The sequence below is a fragment of the Wasmannia auropunctata genome, unplaced genomic scaffold, assembly GCF_000956235.1.
Source record: "Wasmannia auropunctata unplaced genomic scaffold, wasmannia.A_1.0 LD336053.1, whole genome shotgun sequence".
NCBI classification, from domain to species: Eukaryota; Metazoa; Arthropoda; class Insecta; order Hymenoptera; family Formicidae; genus Wasmannia; species Wasmannia auropunctata.
In genome coordinates, this window is record NW_012026837.1 from 5,856,628 (window position 1) to 5,878,849 (window position 22,222).

Below are 22,222 nucleotides of genomic sequence, written 5' to 3' on the forward strand. Positions count from 1 at the left end.
CCCGCTCCCTCCCCGATCGTGCCGTCGCTTTCGCACTTTTTTTCGTATCCCCGGCGCAGAGCCGAAGAAAGCGGTTCCTTTGCCGAACCGTTGCCGATTAAATTCGATGGAAAGGTGGGCTTGGATGCGAGTGATTTAGCCGAGACTTATTTCGCGGTTGAATCGGGCGACTAATACATCGGCGTACTTTCATCCACGTTTCCCCTGCACTCGTCGAGATGTCAATACCGCCACTTATCGTGACGCCTTCGCGAAGGGCAATTTGGTGTCCCGTAAACATTGCTAGCGCGCGCTCCACCTTATGAGATTTTTAAGTAGGTAACTGATTTTTCGTCCAAAGCAAAGATTGGATTTCCGTCGAAACGCGAATTTTCTGGAATTAAGGGGAAGCACTTTATTAATTTTATTTATTATAATTAAATTATAAGTAATTTTAATTTATTATAATTAATTATTATAATAATTTGTTATTTATTTATTTATTATCTATATGCATTGCTTCTATATTTTTTATTTGTAACTTTATCAGACGACTAATTACTTCCTGGTCTATTTAGAAGGGGAGTTACTAGCATTGCTTTAAGAGGAATTATTAATAGTATTGCGGGGATAAACTCGTTAAAAAACATCGTTACGCCCTGGCAGTTACGATTAACGTCTTACGATTAGGCTGGAGATTGATGTTTAGCTCCATTTTGTTCGCACTATTCAATACTTGTCTCAATTAATCAACGGTGAAACGGCCACACGTACGCCCACCGGACCTTAATCTATGAGAGGTGCGGTCCGCGCGGAAAGCGCGCGCGCCTCTCTCTCTCTCTCTCTCTCTCTCTCTCTTTCTCTCTGCTCCCTCCTCCGAAGCTATCAGAGTGTAGGTTTTGCGGCAATACGTTCGGGGTGGTAACTGCGGAGCGGTACCACTCGTTTAAAACGCATTAGGGTGATACGGGGGTGGGACGGGCGGTACAAGTCCGTGGCCACTCTAAGCACCGCAATTCCACAGCTGCCGCAATTCTTGTTCGTGCTTTTTGATCGGGGCGCCATCAACGCCCGCTCTAACACTTCTCGCCCTCCCTCCACCCCCTACACCCCCGCACTCCTCCCCGTACGCTTTTGTGATCACGCTCGTCCTTTCCTGTTTCAGTGAGGCCACTGAGTGTGACGATACTCAGCAGCGACCACGCGCCCCTCAGCGCCAATCGAAAGTACGACATTAATTGCATAACAGTGGGCTCAAGGCCGCCGGCCAGGCTGTCCTGGTGGATGGACGGCCAGCAGCTTCCCAATCACACGGACAAGGTAAGGCTATATACAGGCTAATCGACATGATGTGATGTAGTTGTAATCCGTCACTGCGCGAAAGACACCTCGCGCGAAGAAGTTCTTATTGAGAAAAACAATTCTCGCGCTTATTATATTTTTTGTTTAACGCTATATTGTAAGTACAGTCGCTGTTATTAAAAAAAGACAGAGTCAATTTTATTAAAAGTGCTGAAATATCTCTAGATACTTGTGACGCCTTTCTATGTGTTTTCTACGTATTTTATATGAAAAATATTTTTTATACAGATTAATATACTGTTTTCCGGGAAAAGATAATTAATTCAAAGCACTTAAAAAAAACTTTGCTCGGCAAAATGTTGACACATATTTCTCCGTACGATGACTACTCCATTTCCGCAGCTCGGTTTTATATAACCCGTTACGAATGCCAAAAAAAAAACACTCGCCGATACTCGTTTCGGATTCGATTGATAAAACGGCGGTACCGTGCGAGCAAAGTTGTGTTGCGACAAGTGTCGTCGGCAAAATGGAAAGCACAGAAAGGGAAACAAACGACGCGATCCGCGAAATAATTTCCTATTCCGCGCCTTCGCCGAAGTGAAGCGAAAAAAAAAAACAAAATAGTTTATCGTAGTTGCGCGGCTATTTCCGCGTCGCCACGCGCTAAACGCTAATGGCATCATCGATATAGCGGAGGCAAGGATCGATCTCCATTATCTTCCTCCTCGTGTTACGCCGCGAATCTTCTATTTGTATAATATCGCGTATCTCACTCGAACGTATGAAATTCTTATTCGGCGGAACTCCTGCCTCGTCCTGGGGACGACGAGGTCACGCCAACCTGCCGCTGAATGATTCAAACGTCGACGAAAACACATTCCACATATATAGCCATCCTGTGTTTCGTCGTCGTTTTACCGCGTACAAACGCGATTCGCGAACGGTGACTCGATAAAAAAAAAAGGTGACATTTCACCGAGAGTTAACGGTCTACCGGGCCCGAGGGAGGCCCGAAAAAGCGCGCGCGTGCGGGCTTCTTCTTCGATCGCTTCCCCGCGAAATCACTGGCATTAACGCCGGTATCGGTATTTGCATCGTTGCCATTAAGCACCCCCTCTGACACGCCATGGCGCAATTACCGGATAGCGCGGCGATGCTTTCGTGATCTCCCCGCTCTCGCTTCGATATACCCGGCCCGGCTACGATGCCCCTCGTCCCTCGTCTCGCGCACGAGCAATCCACCCCCCTTCACCCTTCGATCCCCGCATTCGCTCCGGACGACGCGGAAACTCCTCCGTTATACGTACTCGAACTCCGGGCGTACCATCGATCTACGCCCTTCTTGCGTTTCCGCGGCGAAACTCTTCCTGAAACGTGATTCTTTGACTTTGCCGCACGCCTTTCCACCCTCTCCTCGCCGCCAAACTACGTTTCGAATCTCGATATACACTGCTCGTGTCTCTCTCTATCTTTCCCTCTCTCTCTCTCTCTCTCTCTCTTTCACCCTCTCCCCCTTGGGCACTATATAAGTTTTAAAGTGTTTCGTTCAGACTGTAAACGTACTTAATTGAATCGATCATTCCACAAAGTATCGCGAATCGACTCGTTTCGCGAGCGGACAGAAAAAATTAATCAATCCTTTTCGTAGAATAATATGGCATCAAAATGTGCATATTGGAAATATAATTGTCCAATATAATTCAGACTTGTTTCGGCTTTAACAAATTTAGTTGTAGTATATCTTGTGCTGTAAAAATTCTTGCAAAAATTATCTCATAAATATAATGCATTTTTTAGATAATGTTTTAATAGACGCAATCAAACAATTCACGGCGGAATCGTCGTTCGCTTTTCTCCCGCTTCAATTAATAGCACAGATCGAGCGATGATAAATGCGAATTCGAAACGACGGACGTTAAGTAAGCCTCTTTGACCTAAGAGCAGGACGAAGTTATCTAATATAGACAGTATAGTATACATACGCATAACTACGAAGCGATGGATACCATCCATCATCCGGCGACTTGTCAATAGTTCTATGACAGATCTGAATGCTGGGAGAGATATATAGTAGCAGGAATAGAGCAACATGAACGCACGATCCATATTTTACTATTAGTTTATTATTATTGTTCTCTTCCCTTTATTTTCCTCTTGCGATTCAGTTTTTAGCACGTTGCTGCGCAAGATGGTAATCCTATAGATTTTACACGTTAGCGTAAAAGTTGAGTGTGATATTATTATTTCTCTAAATTTTAATCGATAGTCGTTTCATTTTAATTATAAAGATATTTTTCACTTAATATTTAATAAACTTTTGTTAGGTTATCACTTAAAAAAAGAAAATAAATATTTATAAATTTACTTGTAGAGAAATATAATACTTTCGTGAAAATATCTCATAATCATTTTTTTTAGAATAGAATTTCAATTTATTGTTAAAATATGCGAGATGAAGTTAAAAGCATCACCTTCTGTCCGGGTCGGTCTGGATTTCGCGCGACGATGATGAAATTGCCGTCGTAAAGCATCGATTTATCATTATATCTGTTGAACGCTTTTACCAGAAAATCCTTCTAGAACGCAATTCGTCGGATGAAATCGAAACGAGCACCGGGAAAGAGTTAACTGTATCCACTTCAATTGTTCTCCTCCGTCATTGTCTTATCCACGATTCTTTGGAAGAATTCACATCGATTTCTGCGCGAGGACGAATTCACGCGCATTATTTGAGCATTGCTCCTACATTGACAAAGCGGCATTTTTGCCTTCTTATCGAATTCACGTGATAATTTGCGCGAGATATAAAGCCCACAATAAAAATCGTGCAAATTGTCTACGATCGCTGAAATCTGCAATAAATTATGACGGAAGAAACGCTAAAGAGATACACGATCTCTGGGAATTTTAACGTGACGCCATTCTCCCGCCGGTTATTTCGTGCATAATCGGGACGCAGTAAAACCTTCCGAATGAAAAATGAGCGCGGGGTACGCGAAGAGAGAGAGAGAGAGAGAGAGAGAGAGAGAGAGAGAGAGAGGGAGAGGAAGAGAGAGCTCCAGTTACGCTGCCGCTCATACACGCGTGGGGGTTTTGCAATAACGATTTCGCTCGATTCGATCGGTGTCGCGCGGGCGCGCGCAACCGGCCATGATCGACGATGATCCGCTAGTGGCGGAGAGATCCAAAGAGCTGATATTTTCCACCGCAAATAACGATCACGTTGTTGGCCGGCGCGCGGCATCCAGTTCTGACACGTTCGCGCTATCTCGCGTTATACGTCATAATATCGCGGTGTCGAATGAAGTTCGGTACCGGTAGACATATCGAGGGACGCGGCGAATGCAGGGGAAGAGAGAGAGAGAGAGAGAGAGAGAGAGAGAGAGAGAGACAGAGAGACAGAGAGACAGAGAACGAGCAGGAGTGAGGCGCGGCAAGAGCGAGACGCAGAGAGAGAGGGAGGGAGGTCGGGGCGGGGGTGGAAGAGAGGGTGGATTGTGGACAGTACAGTTGGCAGTGGGTGATTCGACTTCGCCGATTTATGACCGCCGCGCGAATTTCGAGCCAATTTCGCGTTCGGGGCTTCACGTGTACGTACGTACAATGCGGTCCAAAAGTTTCGATCCTTTCGCCGCGCCGCGTTCGCGGGCCAATCTGCCTCGATCGCGTTATCGCTGCTCGCGGAGCGCGCCGCCGTTATCTTCCGACGAAGGATATCGACGAGATGGAGTGCGCTAGGAATTGCAAAGCTGTGTGCGAGTACGCTGCGCGAGTGGGCTTATAGTTGCATGTTATAAATTTTTTAGATAACACCGTATCGATGCCTCTTCTCTTTCCCTTTTTAAACGATCTCGCGCTTTTGTGCGGCCGCGCTTTTATTGCAGCCTATTTTTCTGGGAAAATACCTGAAATGTGTGTCGCGTGCTTTTTCGGAAACCGTATCAACATGATTTTAATCGAGCTCTTGAGAGAAACTGCGAGGTAGATTTTAATATTTTTTAATGACACAAGTCGTTTTTATTAACCAGCGGCATTTTTATTACGTGCATAAAACCATTATCTCTTCTCTCGTTTCGAAAATGCAAAATTCTAAGCTCATGTGGGTACGTGCTCGGTACATTCGCTGAATTTAGAACGATATTCCGTTAACGTATTCCGTTAAAACGACTGATGTTAGAGAAAGATTAGTGGTAGAACGACCTGACAAATACGATAAGCGCAAATAACCTAGCATACATACATATACAATGTATATATTTGACGCAGGTTGTGCATTACATTTAAGTTTCCCGAAATATTGTGGAATATTAAAATTCTTGAAATTTGAAGAATTTAAAGTATGACGGACCTCGGGATTTTTATATGAGAAATGTTTGAATAAAATTTTTTTGAAAGTTAGAAATATTTCATAAAAATAATTTCATATAGATTCTCTCCGTCCCACTTTTTTTACAATAATTTTATAAATAATTTATTTTTATTTCCATAAAACTCGTATTTCAAAAACAAAAAATCAACATTCACAAACTAAAAAAAAAAGAATTTACATAGCAATGAAATGTCAATATATTTTTATTTGCAACTGTAATTTCGATATTTCTTATTGTTCTTATTGAGTAATATTAAATTCAAAAAATTTCAATTAAAAATTTTTATTTTAGTTTCGGGATTTCATTCAGCCATATGCAATAAGATAGTGGCTCAAATTATGAAGAACATTATTTTGGTAGGTAGTTATTAGATTTGCCACCAGGAAACGGTTTATTAACGACATATGTAAATGACAGATTTTCTTGTAACTTTATGTTACAGATATTCAGTGTTGCATAAAAATAAAATTGTATTTTTAATTCTACATTATTTTAATTAATATGTGATATACGATGTGATGGAATGTAAAATTAGTTAGTTGTTTTAATTGCTGTGCCATTTATTGTCGCTGAAATATAAATTTAAGGAATGAATTTCTTATATCACAACACAGTATGGACAGATTTCATATTTCGTATTTTTCTTCCCTCTACATCTGAATTGAAATGATATCAGACAGTTTCTCATTTCCAGATTTCCAGATTGGATTAGTAATGTACTTGTTAATCCAATTATGTTGCATTACGGGAAGTTTTAACAAATCGCCGGTACACACAAACGTCGAATTTACGCTGCGAGCGATTGACAAATATTAAAATACAGAGTTAATTACGAACTGAACTTACTAATTAAACTCATCGCGACGCCATCCGGATCCGCGCCGTACACGTCATAGCCAGTTAATGATCGAAAAATTTCATTCTGATACCGTACGATGATACGATTAATAAAGCTTATGGCTAATTAAGACGCAATAAACCGTCGAAAAACACACAATCAAAATGCAGTATTGCCCGCGCAACGTGCATTTTAGGACGTGTAAATCCGGACGCGGAACACATGTATTATTAATAAACGATCGATAACACCGCAGCTTTTACTGTTAACTTGAATTACTCGATTTCATGTGTTCCTCTTCGCGCGCCCAGTTTGAGAATGCGTGCAAATTATATATAAACCGTCGAAAAATTTCGAGCGCTACGGAGAAAATACCTTTGAATCGGGCATTGTTAAAGAAATAATTATCGTCCGTTATACCGCGATGAAACGATAACATTATTGTTCCGTATAATTTCTGTCTTTTCGATGCCTGCTGCTACACAGCGATAGATAAATCGCGCGACGGATCCGCTTTGAAAAATAGCCTCGGTCGCGAGTCGTTAATAGCGAGAATTAATTAACCTCGCGGGCCTGGTAATCGCTAATTGCTCGTAGGGAATGATCGTGTTTGGTGTCCGCTGGTACTTGGTCGCTATCGCATTTCGAGAGGGGGTAATGCGATGATACATCGAACGGCTCGTGTCATCATCTTACTCGCTCGAGTCCCACCGCGCGAATGGTGCACGGCAAAATGACCGCATGTGTATACATAACGCATGTGATGTACGCTGCAAAAAACGAGCTTTCCTACGTCATGATCGTCGTCGCCGTCATGAAACATTTAGCGCACTGCAAGCATAAATGCTTGTCGACCTGTTTCTTGCATTTCAAATGGGTTTCAATGAATGGCACATATTATTTCGTTTTTTTTTTTAGCACTTTGTTTAAAAAATGATAATTCCGCCAAATTGAGATTTTGGAAATATAATAAAGATATTATTTTAATCTTAAAGCGATGAACATATTGTATTTTAATTCACCGCGTCTACACAGTCTACATGATGAATATATCTGTACAAAAATGGATGTATTCTACTGTTATACGCAATTTAATCTTTTTTTAATGAAAATTTGAACAATTAATTGTTTTATCTAAAATTACAAAAAAATGTTTATTTGTAAAATAAAATTTATTTTTGCTTTCATCGTAAAAGCAATTTATATTAATGTATTTATTATTGTTATTGCTTTTTTCCTCAGCTCTTACGCTTCAAAAGAAGCGAAATACTGCGTGATTTTAATAAATTAGGAAAATATTGAAAATGATTAAAAAGCGTTGCGAATAAAGTGTTGCGAATCGATTTTATTGTTTTTGTCATTTTTATAAAATTTACAAAAGCCGTTTTGCAGTTTTGCTTCTCTCAGAAAATGTAAAATTGAAAAAACGGTAATGATAAATTAAATTTCATAAATATTTCCCGATTCAAATATAAATAAATTTTATTTATGCTGATAAAATCAGCGCTGAGCAATGAAAATCAATATTAGCTTTAAAAAACTCAGTAACAGATCGATAAAAGATGACAGGACGGTATAAATGTAAAGCGTAATTAAAAGTCTCTGAGAGTACACGCGAATTTTGTGCGATATTATTTCCGCAAAAAACTCAAATGACTCAATGTGAAAACTATTGCGGTTCAGAGATTGTTCTACCATACAATTTTCGCCCTCGATTTAATCTCACGAATATTAAAATATGGTATTCTAAGTGCAGCTCGTAGGCAAACACCATGCTGTGTTTGCGCGGGATGTAGGTGGATTCTTACACGTGAACACGGTGGCGAGGTCGCGCGCATCAAAGGAGTGATCGTGCATACATGTTTGATAATTACATGTTTTCTGACGAGACACCTACCTCTCGCGTACATTTGCGTAAATACAGTAGCCAGTTTCGTGCAACGTTAAAGTTGCGCTCGCGGTAAGGGTGAAATACTCACGTGAAAGCCAGATCCTATTACACCACCCGCAAAGGTGGGTGATAAACGCCCTCCCGGACTGACTCGTCCGGTCATTAAGACTTATCGCCGGATTAACGCTTGGCTTATAAGCCCTTACCTCAAACGCATGCTGCCTCGCGCGCGAGTACGAATAATTATGCCTGGGGCTACGAGAGAGAGGGGAGGGGGGGGTACACCACCATCTCTTCCCGAGGGCCCCGGGAGCTATACCTTTTTAGCGAAATTAGGACTGCGCATAATTTATGGAATTGCAAAAAGGCATTTAGAGTAGCTTAGCCCCGATGCGCGCCACAATGCGATTATTTCTTTCCTGCGTGTGTAGCGGCGGCGTGTTAAAATGCATGTATCACGTTTCTGCATTTATCATCTGCGCGATACCTGGCTTTGACACTAATTAGCAACGAAACTTTAATGAAGCGCCTGCAAATTAATTCTCGTGAACAATGTGCGCGAAATATTCAATAAAATTGCCGATGTAATATCGCACAGCTGACAATGAGTGGATGTAGTTGTTGCAAATTGTTCATTTATTGTTATTCCGATTAACGAATGTATAGTATTTTGATATTAAGTATTACCCAATATTACAGTATATACGCGTGATTTAATTACTCGTAGTTGCGTGGGATGCGCACTTTAATAGGCGTGCTGCGGCAAAAAATATCGGAAAAGCAATTAACGGATGCGACATAAGCCACATTAAAATATGTAATATATAATTATGATTTCGGTATCGACTATCAGAGTAATTTTTCATGAATCCGATACTAAACCCCGAGATCGTTAAAAAAATTTAATATTATAATATTAAATTAACAATTTTTAATATGACGTCGTCTTAAAATAAAACGGCGTCCTAAACTGCTGCATTAGCGAAAAAACCGTATTAAAAATCATTATTAACACTTAAATTAACACTTAAGTGGCTTTGAGAAAACCGATATTAAAATTTCTGAAACGAACAGATTTGCATACAGTAATTCCAATTGCGAAGATGTCACTTAAATTGAATCATTTTCAATTCTGAATCTTGCGACTATCTTTCAATTCCCGTGTTTTACTAACTTTTCAATCGCTCTTATAAAATCGAAATAAAGTTAAATTATTTATATATTTGTATATTTTTTTCTCTTTACATCTGCACAAAAAATTCACCCAATATTTCTTCTTCTTAATCGATGATAAATATAAGATTGTTATGACAATTGCATTAATAATAACGAAACGAATATTGCGATTTGATTGTTGCAGGTGTCACCGGATGGTAACATGACGAGTTCCACCCTGACGTTTCAGCCTGTTCTATCAGATAACAATAAAGTTATCACGTGCAGGGCTAAAAATTCCAAGGTCCAACGTGGCGAATTGGAGCATTCGTGGGCTCTGAACGTTTTTTGTAAGTATGCATCCTCGGTGATACGCAATAGATATAAAACGGGGTTGCGCGTTCAATGATCAATCGGAGATTTTTCCTTGGTGGTATCCAATCGGAACTGCGACGGCTCGATAAAGAAAACAATATCGATTGCATATATGTAGATTAACCCGAACGATGCATTTTGTCTTGTGTACATCTAACACTACAACAACAACGTAATTGGTTTTGTCGGATATTATTCCGAGAACATATGCATCCCGCTATCATGTGCATAATTGGAATAATTACAATCCACTGCGTATACATATATGGTATTGGTACACGCGGGTAGAATATAAAAAATCGGACGAGGATAATATCAGATCACAAACCGATGGCTGAGGTAGACCACCAGTTTACATACTAGTAATGGCAACGCGATATGCTCGGCAGAGCCAGCATTATTATCACTGATATCATTATTCATTAACACATCGTCATCAATATTACGAGCGGGCGAGCCAAACAGCGTTCGATCCGTATTAAAGGATAATAACGGCGCCGACTGGCCGTTTTCTCTCTTTTACACTTGCCGCGCGATAAAAAGTGAATAAAGAATATCTCACGGCGTATAATAAAAACGGTGTAAGTATTAAACCGTATATATACATATATATAGTTCGTTTTTTATTTTTATACGACTATAAAGGTAAACATTAAGTCGGGGGTAAAATTATACGCGTACCATAAACATTTTTCTTTATCCCAGAAATTTCACTTCAACAGGCTCGCCGCGAATATTTTTCCCCTGGAATCGTTTTCATTTGTAAGAGAGTCGTGTAATAATAGTGGAACGACGTGACCGGGGAAGGGAGGGAGATGCAAACATTTCGGAGATTTAAATCCGAATTGTCGCGCATTAAACGCGCGCGTCCGCGTCGCGTAAAAACAAAGTTGGCAGTAATTTATCAAAGCCGTAAACTCATAAGCGGAGCGTCGCGCGGGTGTCGCCTCTCCGTACAATCGACACATCGGAAAATCCGCGTGCGCGGCATATGTCAACGCGTGTGCACGTGTACATAACAGTATAGCGGCCGGGCGAGCGTGCAACATCGTACGCCGCCCCGCTCGCTCGCCCGTCCATCCATTCGTCCGTCTGTGTATGTACGTGTATACATATATCGAACACGGTAAACGGGTTAAAAGCCTGGCAGGCCGAAACAAGGCCGTCGATATAGATTACGTTCGCGCAAACGCGAATGTAATCACAATAACGAGACGTCAACGACGGGGGCCAAAATGGAACGTCCGGCGCGGCGCGACGGCGGCTGACCAGCGGCGACCCGATTTATTTGCCCGCCGCGGCATCTCGACGCTCGCAAATTTTTGGTAACCTCGGAGTCCCGTCACGGAGACACCGAGTGATAGATTTATGATATCCGCGATATCTTTTTCTCATGCAGTTCCTTCGAAATGCATCATGTTCGGCATCGCGTTTGAGACCTTTCAACACTTCGTCACTCCTTCGAAAGTAAAAGTGTATTTGGTTTCTCGGAAGCGACGCTCGAAAGCGAAAGTTTTTTTGGTTTCTCAGAAGCGACGCTCGATGGTGTGTTGAAGTTGGCACCCCCAAATTTTGACAAAATCTACATGGCATTAGATTGTCCACAATTTGTCCAGATTTGTCCAATAATAATAATTTTTTGTCCACTCTTGGAAAAAATTTAAAAAAAGAAAGAAAACTTTTAACGCATCAAAATGACCGTCGGATAATTTACGCTTCGCGATTTCGCGATCTTTACAAATTATGTAGTTTGTCGAAAGTCATGCCGCGTGCGAATGAGTGTCGAATCGAATACAACAGGCGATCGTCCCACGTGTTTGTTAGTTCCCGCGTGATCGTTTTGTAAAATTCGATAAGGACGTCGCAATAATCTAATCTGCATTTCCTTATAATTCGTCCGGTCAGCTGCGTGTGGCGGTATATATGCCGCTCGAGTGACAGTGATAGCGTAAGTCACTGTAAGTGCAAGTGCATTGTAAAGTCATTTAAAGTGATAAGGAGCAATTGCGAAGTGAGCGAAGCTAAAAGAGTGCATAATTAAGGATACATATTATAGCCGAAGAGAGGAAAAAGAGATGCTCTTGGAAACAAAGAGAAATGAGGCGATGGCGATGGCGCGTTGGTCGGCGAGAGTTAGTTGCATTCCACTTTATCACTTATCGTTCGATTCCGAGCGTGGCACATATAATTATTCTAACGATCCCCGTATGTGTCTCGCATTTTTACGCGATCCCATAAACAGCGATCGCATAGTCGCGCGCGGGAAGCCTTTTTTTCCTACCCAAGATTTTTGTCAGAGAATCGAGCCTCTCGGAGGGAAGGGTCGGCGGGATGGTTGGAAATTCATAAGTGTCAGTTCACAATAAGGATTTTAAGTCTTCCACTTATTGACCAATTACGATCGATTATTCTCATATTCGACTACGATTGGCCTATTTCTTACTGCTTAGGGCTTAAAATCCTCATTGTAGACCGACACTAACGCGACATACGCACGCGGCACTATAGGAAAGTTCCGGCGCGAGAACAAGTTCCACCGTTCCGTTTCCGAGTCGGATCCTCGGCGAAAGATGATTGTGTTATAATTCGTCGCGGAATTCTATTCCGCGAATTTGGGTATTGAGGTTGAAGAGATACTTTCGGGTATTCTAGTAATAACAATAAAAAAATAATTTTGTAAAAATATTTAATTGTGATATCTACAGAGGACCAGTTTCTCTTTAATTTTATTTTCTTCAATTAAAATGAGTGCTCGGATAGATATCGAAGCTCATGTTCGCTTGTGCAATATTTGTAGAGTTTTCTTTAAATTACAAACAAATAGCTTAAACAAATAGCAATGACTGTTTCAATAATCTTTCAAAATTGCGCATGCGATGCAATGTAGTTAAAGACTAATTTCTCTTAATAATTGAAGATATGTAATCTATTTATCTCGAAGAGACGTGCTTGTGTCATCGAAACGCTGACATCCGAGCAAGATACTCGCGGTACAGTCACGAACATTTTCTTCTTGCAGTTGTCCCAATTTTGCGCCTGCAGCTCGGTTCGAACATGAACCCGGATGACATCGAGGAAGGCGACGATGTGTACTTCGAGTGTAAAGTTCAAGCGAATCCGGATGCCTACAAAGTCGTGTGGAAGCACAATGTAAGTCGTGGATTGCGAGTACATCAAAATGTGAAATACGAAATATGAAATATGTGTGCGCGAAGAGCTTTCTGTTTGCGAGTTACATCCGCGCGTATACGCGTGTATACGTCGTTAAAAATTTTAAGCACGACAATGCGAAAAAGCCCCTCTGATATCGAAACTTTGCGCCCTTTGGACGGAAAAATTGTAGATAAAAATGCATTATTCCAATTGGGTGAAAGCTCCCAGGTTTTGAGTTTGAACAATGACCTCTGGATTCCCTCGAGTGATATATTTACGCTTGAATAGTTCCTAAAACTGTTGGCGCAGAATAATGGCTATTGCAGCCGAAACCGACAAATAGGGAAACAAACTTTCCGCATGCCTAAAACTCTTCTCCCCCTCCCCTCCTCTCTCTAAATATTACTCAACTTGTGCGAAGCCGTAACGCGAACGTAACACAATTACGCCGAAAGAGTATCCTTTGATATAATCTTAAGTGCATCTATATAAAATTAGCTCGTCCTTTACCTTAATTAAATTTCCATTTATGCCGGTGGACGTGGTGCTGGTTTTACACTGACCGCTTCGCGACTTGTTTACTTTTAAAGCTGCACCAACCGAAATTTTCCGAACAGAATGCAAATACGTACTGCAGGAGTGAATAAGTTTCATTTCAATAAATTTTATCTCTCGACGTATTGCGGCTCTCCCTCGCGTGTAGCAGTAGCAAAGGGCTTGAACTTCAACACCGCTCGAGGACCGCCTCCAAAGGGTGTACCTGCAGCCGGAGTACATTAAACGGCGGTACCAATATAAATGGCGGTGTAATACTCCGTTGCTCCGACGCTGTTTTTACGGTCGCACGTTATATTCGTAGATCTCATTACGCGTCGTTTTCTCTTTCCCCCTTCTTCCGCCCCTCTGCTTTACCCGCCGCGACAATGTTCTATTCAACGTTTCGCATCCTTTCTACCTTCCACGCTCCGACGTCATTATGTATTGTTTAATATAGTACGTTATATTATGGCACGGTGTCCGTAAATGCTTTGTAAATACGCGAAATGTCCAACTTTACCGACGCCCGTCGTTGGCGTAGCAGTTAATTAACTCGATATTAATAAAACCCCATTTAATTAAGTAAAATCCCATCTCCGTCGTCCCGGGGTCGTGGAAGCCCCGTCTATCGCAGCGCTATTTTCACCTTGAACGTGAATTTCATCTGGACACAAAGATTATAAATCATTCTGCGCTCCGCGAAAATCCGCGTTCCCCTCTGCTTCGATAAGTTTCAGCGTCGATTAATTAAAGCGTTCGATTCGAGCGTAATTCGCGCGTACAAGAAGCCCGTTCTTTTATCGCCGCTCTCGGTTGCGCCAAAACTTTCTTTCTTCGCTTTTACTTTTAGCTTCGAAAAGTCTTGGCGATAAATAATAAAGCATCCCTATAAATTGTAAATATTTAACAAAAAAAATGAAAGAATAAAAATTAAAGAATAGTCTTTTTAAAAATGATATTTATTTTTATAACAATTTTAATTTTTCTTTGACTTTTATTACCGCCTTTTCCAATTAGAAAATACAATAAATTGAGGATGCTTTATATATTTATGGATAAGACTGTATATTTCATCTTAAGTACGAGTTTTATGCTGTTAGTTTAGCTGTAAAGAACAGACCTAATGACAAGTCACAAATTTTCGATGGCGATAATGATATTACCATGTAGATTGGAAATAAGACGCTAGCCGTGAAATTGCGACGACGCGGACGGCGCGCTTCGATCTAATCTGCGAATTCGCCATTGTTCCAGGGAAACGTGATTCAGAATAACGCGAAGAACGGCGTGATAGTCCAGCAATACGGTTTGGCTCTCAGAGAGGTGAATCGGTCCCAGGCCGGAAATTACACCTGCGTCGCCAGCAACGTCGAAGGCGACGGCTACAGCAATGTCGTGGAGCTTAAGATCATGTGTGAGTATCATGCGGCTATCATTGATATTACGTACGCCGTATATAAAATGGCATCCGTCCGTGCGGCAAAAGTGCAGATAAAAATGCATGCGACGACGCAAACCGGCCGTCGTTGCATACGTTTGAATGCGGGGAGAGAGCTCGTTTCGGGCGTACAACTTTAAATCTTCCCTTCGACACTGCAGCGCTCGACCTCCTTTGCCGAAAATAACGTTTCTGCCTCGCTCTTTATAAAGCGCCCCAGCCCCGATTACTCCGTTTTCCGCCCGAAATCCCCGTAATTATTTTGCCCCGTCAAAGCGGCGCTCTCAACGTCGCAAATATTTCAACGTAATACGATGTATAAACGGCACGGCAACGTGTAACCGATGACTGACATTTAAATAGCGACGTTATTAAGCGCCTTCGAGGTGGCTTTGGGAAGAGTGAATCGCGAGACAGAGTCTAGCCTCGTAATTGGTCACCGGGCTTACGTGGGCTTCGTGGGGATATTATTCGTGAATAAACGTCAAATATCAAGATGTCGCGGCATGATTATTCATTAAAAACACGCTGAAAGCGGCGTAGGGATGAAGCGATGGGGGAGGGGGGAGGAAGCGAACGGAAGAAAAATATAGGACGATCCACAGCGAGCCAACAAATTATTCCGAACTGGCAAACTCGGATTCTCCCATACCTCCCGTTCGACCTTCGTTTACTCATTCCGCCGCGAAAAATGGGGAAACTATTCAAGCGAGCGAGCGAATAATGCCCATCGATCTTTCTCTCTCTCTCTTTCTTTATCTCTCTCTCTCTCTCTCTCTCTCCCTCTCTCCCTCTCCCTCTTGAAAAGCCGGGCGGTGGTCATCCAGCTTCGCGCCGTGCCCTCCTCCTTCCCCTCCTCGCGCACTTTTAATAAATGCGCGTAAACTCCTCGGTTCTCGATCTCCGTATCATATGCTGCGGTTCTCTCTGTCCACTGTATACACTGAGAATCGAACTGTTTTGATTTATCAGCAGTAAATTTTTATGCCGAGATTATTCGCTATAGCTGTACGTGTAATTATTTAGATAATATCTTAGATGTTCTTTGAGCCATAAATATATTAACGTCAAAGAAACAAAAGAGATCGTCTCGATATCCAACAATAAAATTTAAAGGAAGTACACTGAATACATTCATGCTCGAAATTTGATTTTGATGAAACGATTTATGGGAGCTGCGCCACCATGGGAGATTGATCTAATAAAGTCGCTCGGTCCACTTTTTTCCCCCCTCAGACAAACCGATCTGCGTGCCGGATCAGAAGCGCATCTACGGGGTGGCGAGACACGAGGACGCGCGGGTGATATGCAGGGTCGAGGCATATCCGCCGCCGGAGAGCTTCCGCTGGACCTTTAACAATACCGAGGAGATGGAGGACGTACCGCAGGCGCGTTACAAGAACTCGACCAGACATACCCAGAGCATCCTCACATACCGGCCGGTCACGGAAATGGACTACGGCACCGTGCTCTGCTGGGCGAGCAACACGGCCGGCCAGCAGAAGAATGCCTGCATATTTCACATTATTCCTGCGGGTACGTACGCACGCGGTGTTATACCAGTAATGCTCCGACTTCTCTCTCTCTCTCTCTCTCTCTCTCTCGGAGTCGCTTAGGATTTCCGGGAAAAGTTCCGGCGAAGCGTTCTGCGAATCCGCATGCCGAGCGTTTCGCAACGCGCCACGCCACGTCGCGCCGGAACAGCGTTGTCTGTTGCTAAATCAGTATCTCTCAAATAATTTTCATTGAGACAGAGAAGGCGGAGTGGGAGAATTGTAAACAATGTTAATGGTGCGTGCAGGCAAACCGGAAGCGCCGTACAACTGCACGCTGACCAACCAGACCACCGAATCACTCTCGGTGGAATGCACCGCCGGTTTCGACGGTGGTCAGCCTCAACACTTCCTCCTTGAAGTGTTCGATCAGCACACGGGGATCCTGCAGGCCAACGTCACGTCCAGAGAGAATGCGGCTTTCACCGTGCAGGGCCTCGAGCCGGGCAAGGTGCTGAATATGATCATGTACGCGGTGAACGCGAAGGGCAGAAGCGACCCGGCGCTGCTGGAGGGTTTCACGCTCAAAGTCGCCGAGAAGCAGACTGGTAAGTTGTGCCAGAAATATTCCCTTTCGTTCCGCCGGGATTCGTGGAATTGCGAAGATTGACAAAACGTCCCTTCTCCTTCCGCGATTAAATATTGTCCGGAATAAATCACGAATTAGATTGTTTATAAAAGTTTATCGTACAAACACTAACACACATATATAGAATTCGTAATAAGACGTCGATCCATCAAAGTCTTTATTCTCGCGGAATACGGTGGGACAACGTCGCGCCGTCCCGGATCCATAATTGACATTAGCCCCCCTCCCCCCCCCCGATCGGGATTAATGATGATCGACAACGTCGGAATTGGACAACCGGTCTCGCTTCGGACCTGACGCACGCTCGATCGATCGATGTCCCTGCATCCCGCCGAAATAAGTAATTTGATAGGAGGTATACGAATTACCGCAGTGCAGCGCCGCTCCATAAATTATGAGAGTGGCCGGGAGAAACGCCGGGACTAATCGAATTAGCGAATTAAATCGAACGGACCCGCGCGGATTGTCCGTGTAACGTTTTAATCCGCTCATCCGATCCGAATCCCCGAGTCGAACCCCCGGATATATACCCGCCCGATCGTTTCTCGCGGCTAAAGAGCACTTGAACCATACGAAAGGTTTCACCGTGAAAATTGAGCATCTGGGTCGAGAAATTCAATCGGCGGGCGGTGGCGCGCGCGCGAACACACACACACACGCACGCACACGTACACACGCGCGTGTACAATCACCTGGGTGGATATTACGCAAGTTATGTCCACGTCATGTGTGCGCCGATATACGTATGTATATTTTGTGTGTGTGTGTGTAGATTGTTCTACGGAACGGCCGTCCGCCCGCCGCGAGTAATCTATTCTGACGTTTTCCAATCCACTTACACGAAACGACCTCGGCCAAAAATTGGCGGCAGTTCTGGCGGTGCGTAAAACGCGCACTTGCCGCCAGATTTACTCGCGTGCCCCTTCGAAACACGAATGCCTCTTCGAAACTCGAGGCTCATTTCGAACCGGTGCAGTGCCCGGCATTATTTTGCGGCCGATTCGATGTCGCGATGAAGAGGCAAGACGTTACATTCCGCGTCCTGGTAAAGACAAAGAGAAATTCCATCCGGCAGGCGAGATGATAAGATAAAGAGAATATTTGCATGAGTCGGAGACAGGTATATCGTGAGTGTAATTATTCGAGAATTAATCTCGCCGTCCACCTGTAATTACGAAAGTGGGAAAGATCTGTAAGAGTAACTTTTTGTTTTCGCGAGCAATATAAACACCCCCAACGAACGAAGGCGGCGCGCGGAGTGACACGCCGATGGAGCCTCCCTCGCGCGATTACTCGTCGTAAAATCGCGGAAAATTGACGGTAACTTTGCGAGGGGCGCGAGCGCGCGCGCGAGAACCTTCCTTAACAAGACTTCGCTCTCGCCTCTCGCGTTCGCGAAGATTCGTTCACGCGAGACCCTCGGAATCCCGCGAGCAGTGCACCAGACGTAAGTACATTCCGCTACAGAGACAAAGGGATTTCGTAAACAGAGGGAAGAGGGGGAGAAGAAAGGAGGGTCGACTTACGTATCCGTAAGGAAGGCGAGCCGCGCGCGCTGGCTGGACCGCTATACCAACGAATCCCACGCGGTTGATCCCGGTCCAGACGCCCAGAGAGAGGATCTCGTCGAATCCATCCCTCGGCGGCTGCCGCGCCACCGTTCATTCCGTAGATTTCTGGCTGGTAGGATCTCGACCAACGCAGAGAGATTCAGGATCTACCACTCTCTCCTAGAACGAGATATACTCGACCCGTACGGACGATACATATACACGCGCGCGCGTGTATATGTGTGTATATATATATATATATATATATATATATATACATATCGGCTCGGGACGAATTTACAAGTGAAATTGCTCTTTCGGTCAGTTTCCACGGTGCGATTCAGGCGAGTGCACCCGTCGCGTCGCGCCGCGCGCGCTACCCGTCCGATGTATATACGTACGTACAGGTATATAAACCAACGTACGTATGCGGGCGGAATAGTCTGTTCGAAAATCGATCCTGCCACCGCCGCCGCGAGAGCCCGACGAGAGTGTGAAACTTTAATAAAATTCCGGGATCAGCCACCTACCTTGGCCGCCTTGTGCACCGTTATCGTCGTCCTCGCCGTCTCGCTTCCGCTCGCACTCGTACGAGCGTTCCGCGAAGAACGCCGGAGGAACGCCTGGCGATCCCCTTCGTCCACATGAACGCCCGACCCAACACGCGACTGTGCCAACTGAAGCGGAGCCGGAGAGCGGGAGAGCTTTGAAAATCTCGGCTCGTTGCCTTCCCGCGTGCTCCGCCGATATCGCGCCGCGGCGTGAAACGCAAATTAGCACGTATAGCTTGTAACACGTGCGACACCCGCATGCGATACCCCGAACACGCGCGCGAATTTCCTACGGTGTAAATACCGCCGGCGAAGAACCGACCAGTCCGCTCGAGATGGGGCGGGAAGGGAGCGGAAGGGGATATCTCTGCCATAGTTTTTAATTTGATCTATCCGGGGGAGAAAAAAAGAACAAAGAGACCGCTCTATTTCCGCGATACGATCAAATACTCGCGAACGGGCTTAATTCCATTTGTCGCGTGTACGCAAACTTCCGCGACGTGGAAATTTCCGGCTTACGATCGGATACCGTATCGCGCGGTTCGGCAAATATTATTGGTGGGACAGTGCGTGTATTAAAAGTTCTCTCGCGTTACGAAAAATAAATATACGTTCACGAGGACAAAACGTAATTTATCATTCGTCACGTGCAGGTATCATCGGTATTTAACGGTAAACGGCGCGATGTTTGTTTTGCAACTAGTTGAGTATGATTTCGCAACGTACGACATTCCCTCGCTTCTGCCCCGCCCCCCCCCCCGTCCTCGCAGAAAGTCAAATAACGATATCGGCGAAATAACGATTGTCACAAATGAAACAAACAAATTAAATCCATCGAGTCGGCAAATCAACTGAATTTTCGAAAAAGAAAGCAATGATGAACGAGAAAAAACATTAGCCGTAAACACTGTTTCTGTTTGTCATACTGTAACCTAACAGCATTCGTTACAATTTATTATCGGGAAAAAACGAGCATTGCGACTGAAATGGTCAGCCATTCTCTCTGCATGTGTATTGACTTTACTCGTCTATTATTTTGAAATTTTAAGAGCGTTCTGTGATATCTTCAAATCGGAATCCTTGTAATTGAAAAATTTCATTTTTCTCACTCACATATGGTCAAATTAAAAGAAATGACAGATTTTTTCTTGTAAAAGATATCCGAGTACGATTTACCGTTTTATAAAGTCACCACGTATATAAAAATGTGCGGCGTATAAAGTTACAAGTGATTCGATCATTTGAGAAAAACTCTGTAAATCTAATAATTTTATTTTTGAAAAACTAAAAAAAACTGGGGAATTTCCTAATTCTCCAAATTTAGATTTTTTACTCGTGCAGGGGTTTCTCAAACGATCGATTCAAATAGTGTCCTATCCTAAAATGCCTGCATGACACGAAATACAGGTCGCGAAATATAGAGCGAACTTCGGGGAAGCTTATACGCGCCGGAAGAGATCGCCGAACAAAAAGCGCGTCCGTAAAAATCAACTGGAATTAAGAACGGAAATGGGGGCGGGGAGGACGGTAGAGGTGACGATGGAAGGTAGATGGCAGGTAAATATCATGGGTATCCCCGGTGCACTTTCGCCTTGATTAAAAATTAACGTGCACTTTGGCTGTGCATCGGAGCACGGAGTAAAAACACTCGGTCGCTCGTGACTAAAACGAGTGGCAATTACGAGCGATGTCTCTCAGGAGGGTCCGGGGCTAAGGAAAGAGATTAAAAAACGGACGGGGTTAGAGTGCGATAGCGGGGGGGGGGTGTAGCGCGCGGGCACTGGCGCGCACGACGTCGACGACGACGGAGGGAGAGAAGACGTGGCGGAAGACGGGCCGCGTGGAAAATTAAACGTCGCCCGGGAACGGTGTTTAAACGTGGAGAGATATCAAAAGGATTCGAATTCATTAATCTTAGAAATGGTAGGTAGAGGTAGTCAGATGGCTCCATTCTCGCGTCCCCGGCCAAATATCTCGAATCTTTTTACGGCGTAATGCGACTTTAACTCGTTTAACCCGTTTACCCTCGGCAGCCCGTCCGGAAAATTGTCCCGCCCGACACTTCCCTCGGAGAGAAAGAGAGAGAGAGAGAAAGAGAGAGAGAGCGCCTGGGGTTTATTGTTTCGCGTGAATGAAATATTTTCGCGCGCGTAACACAAAAGCGCCGCACGCAAAATACACGATGCCCCGACATATTCGGCGTTAATTGTTAAACATGCCGTCACACTCACCGTGTACCGTCGTTACTTTATTCCGATCCTACGATGCGTTCAAACGAGAATTTTCTGAAAGAAAGATCACCCACCCCCTTTTTTTTCTTGTAAATGTAATCGCAATTTCGCAATGTCCGCACGAGCGGAAAAATCTTTGTATCGACTTGCTTGCACGAGAGCAGTGCGCGTTTTGTTCACAGGTACTCCGGTACCCTTCGAGTTTACCCCGTTACTCGGCAGCCTGATCGGCGTGGTCGCCGCGCTCCTGCTCATCACTGTCGCCATCCTAGCGGCACTGAAAATGAGGAGCGAGAGGCGGGCTCAAAGGCCGGGCGATTTACCGCTAAAGAAGGCCACCGCACCGAGTTCCGAGGACCTTTACGATGCGGACGACAGAAATCCGGACGTTGTGCCGACCAACAAAGGTACGCTTTCACCCTGTACTTTGTACGAGGACGTGAATGGTTAAAAAAAAAAAGTGAACCTCAAACGCTGCGCGTGTATGCGTGTGTACTCGAAAAATTACACGACGTCGAGCAAACGTATCACGCCTGCCAGGTTTTATTACCGAATTGTTTAATATTTTGCGTCGTTTGATGTGCGCGCATTTTACGCGTACGAAACGCGTAAACGCGTGAATAAAAACATCGGCGGAAGTATCCGTATGCGTATACCCGGCGCACGGCGAGCGCCGACGCACGGTCGCGAGAATTCGGACAATGCAC

The 22,222-nt window shown here is 44.0% G+C and overlaps 1 protein-coding gene across 1 annotated transcript in view; it reads left to right on the forward strand.

Annotated features, from left to right (window-relative positions):
* LOC105451316 (nephrin) overlaps nucleotides 1-22,222 on the forward strand; it is a 96,237-nt gene that overhangs the window by 66,637 nt on the left and 7,378 nt on the right. The window contains exons 6-12 of the mRNA XM_011691684.1: nucleotides 1,145-1,299; nucleotides 9,744-9,888; nucleotides 12,933-13,063; nucleotides 14,858-15,017; nucleotides 16,278-16,577; nucleotides 16,843-17,142; nucleotides 21,698-21,922. Coding sequence (XP_011689986.1) covers nucleotides 1,145-1,299; nucleotides 9,744-9,888; nucleotides 12,933-13,063; nucleotides 14,858-15,017; nucleotides 16,278-16,577; nucleotides 16,843-17,142; nucleotides 21,698-21,922 — 1,416 coding nt within the window. The remainder of the gene's footprint in view (nucleotides 1-1,144; nucleotides 1,300-9,743; nucleotides 9,889-12,932; nucleotides 13,064-14,857; nucleotides 15,018-16,277; nucleotides 16,578-16,842; nucleotides 17,143-21,697; nucleotides 21,923-22,222) is intronic.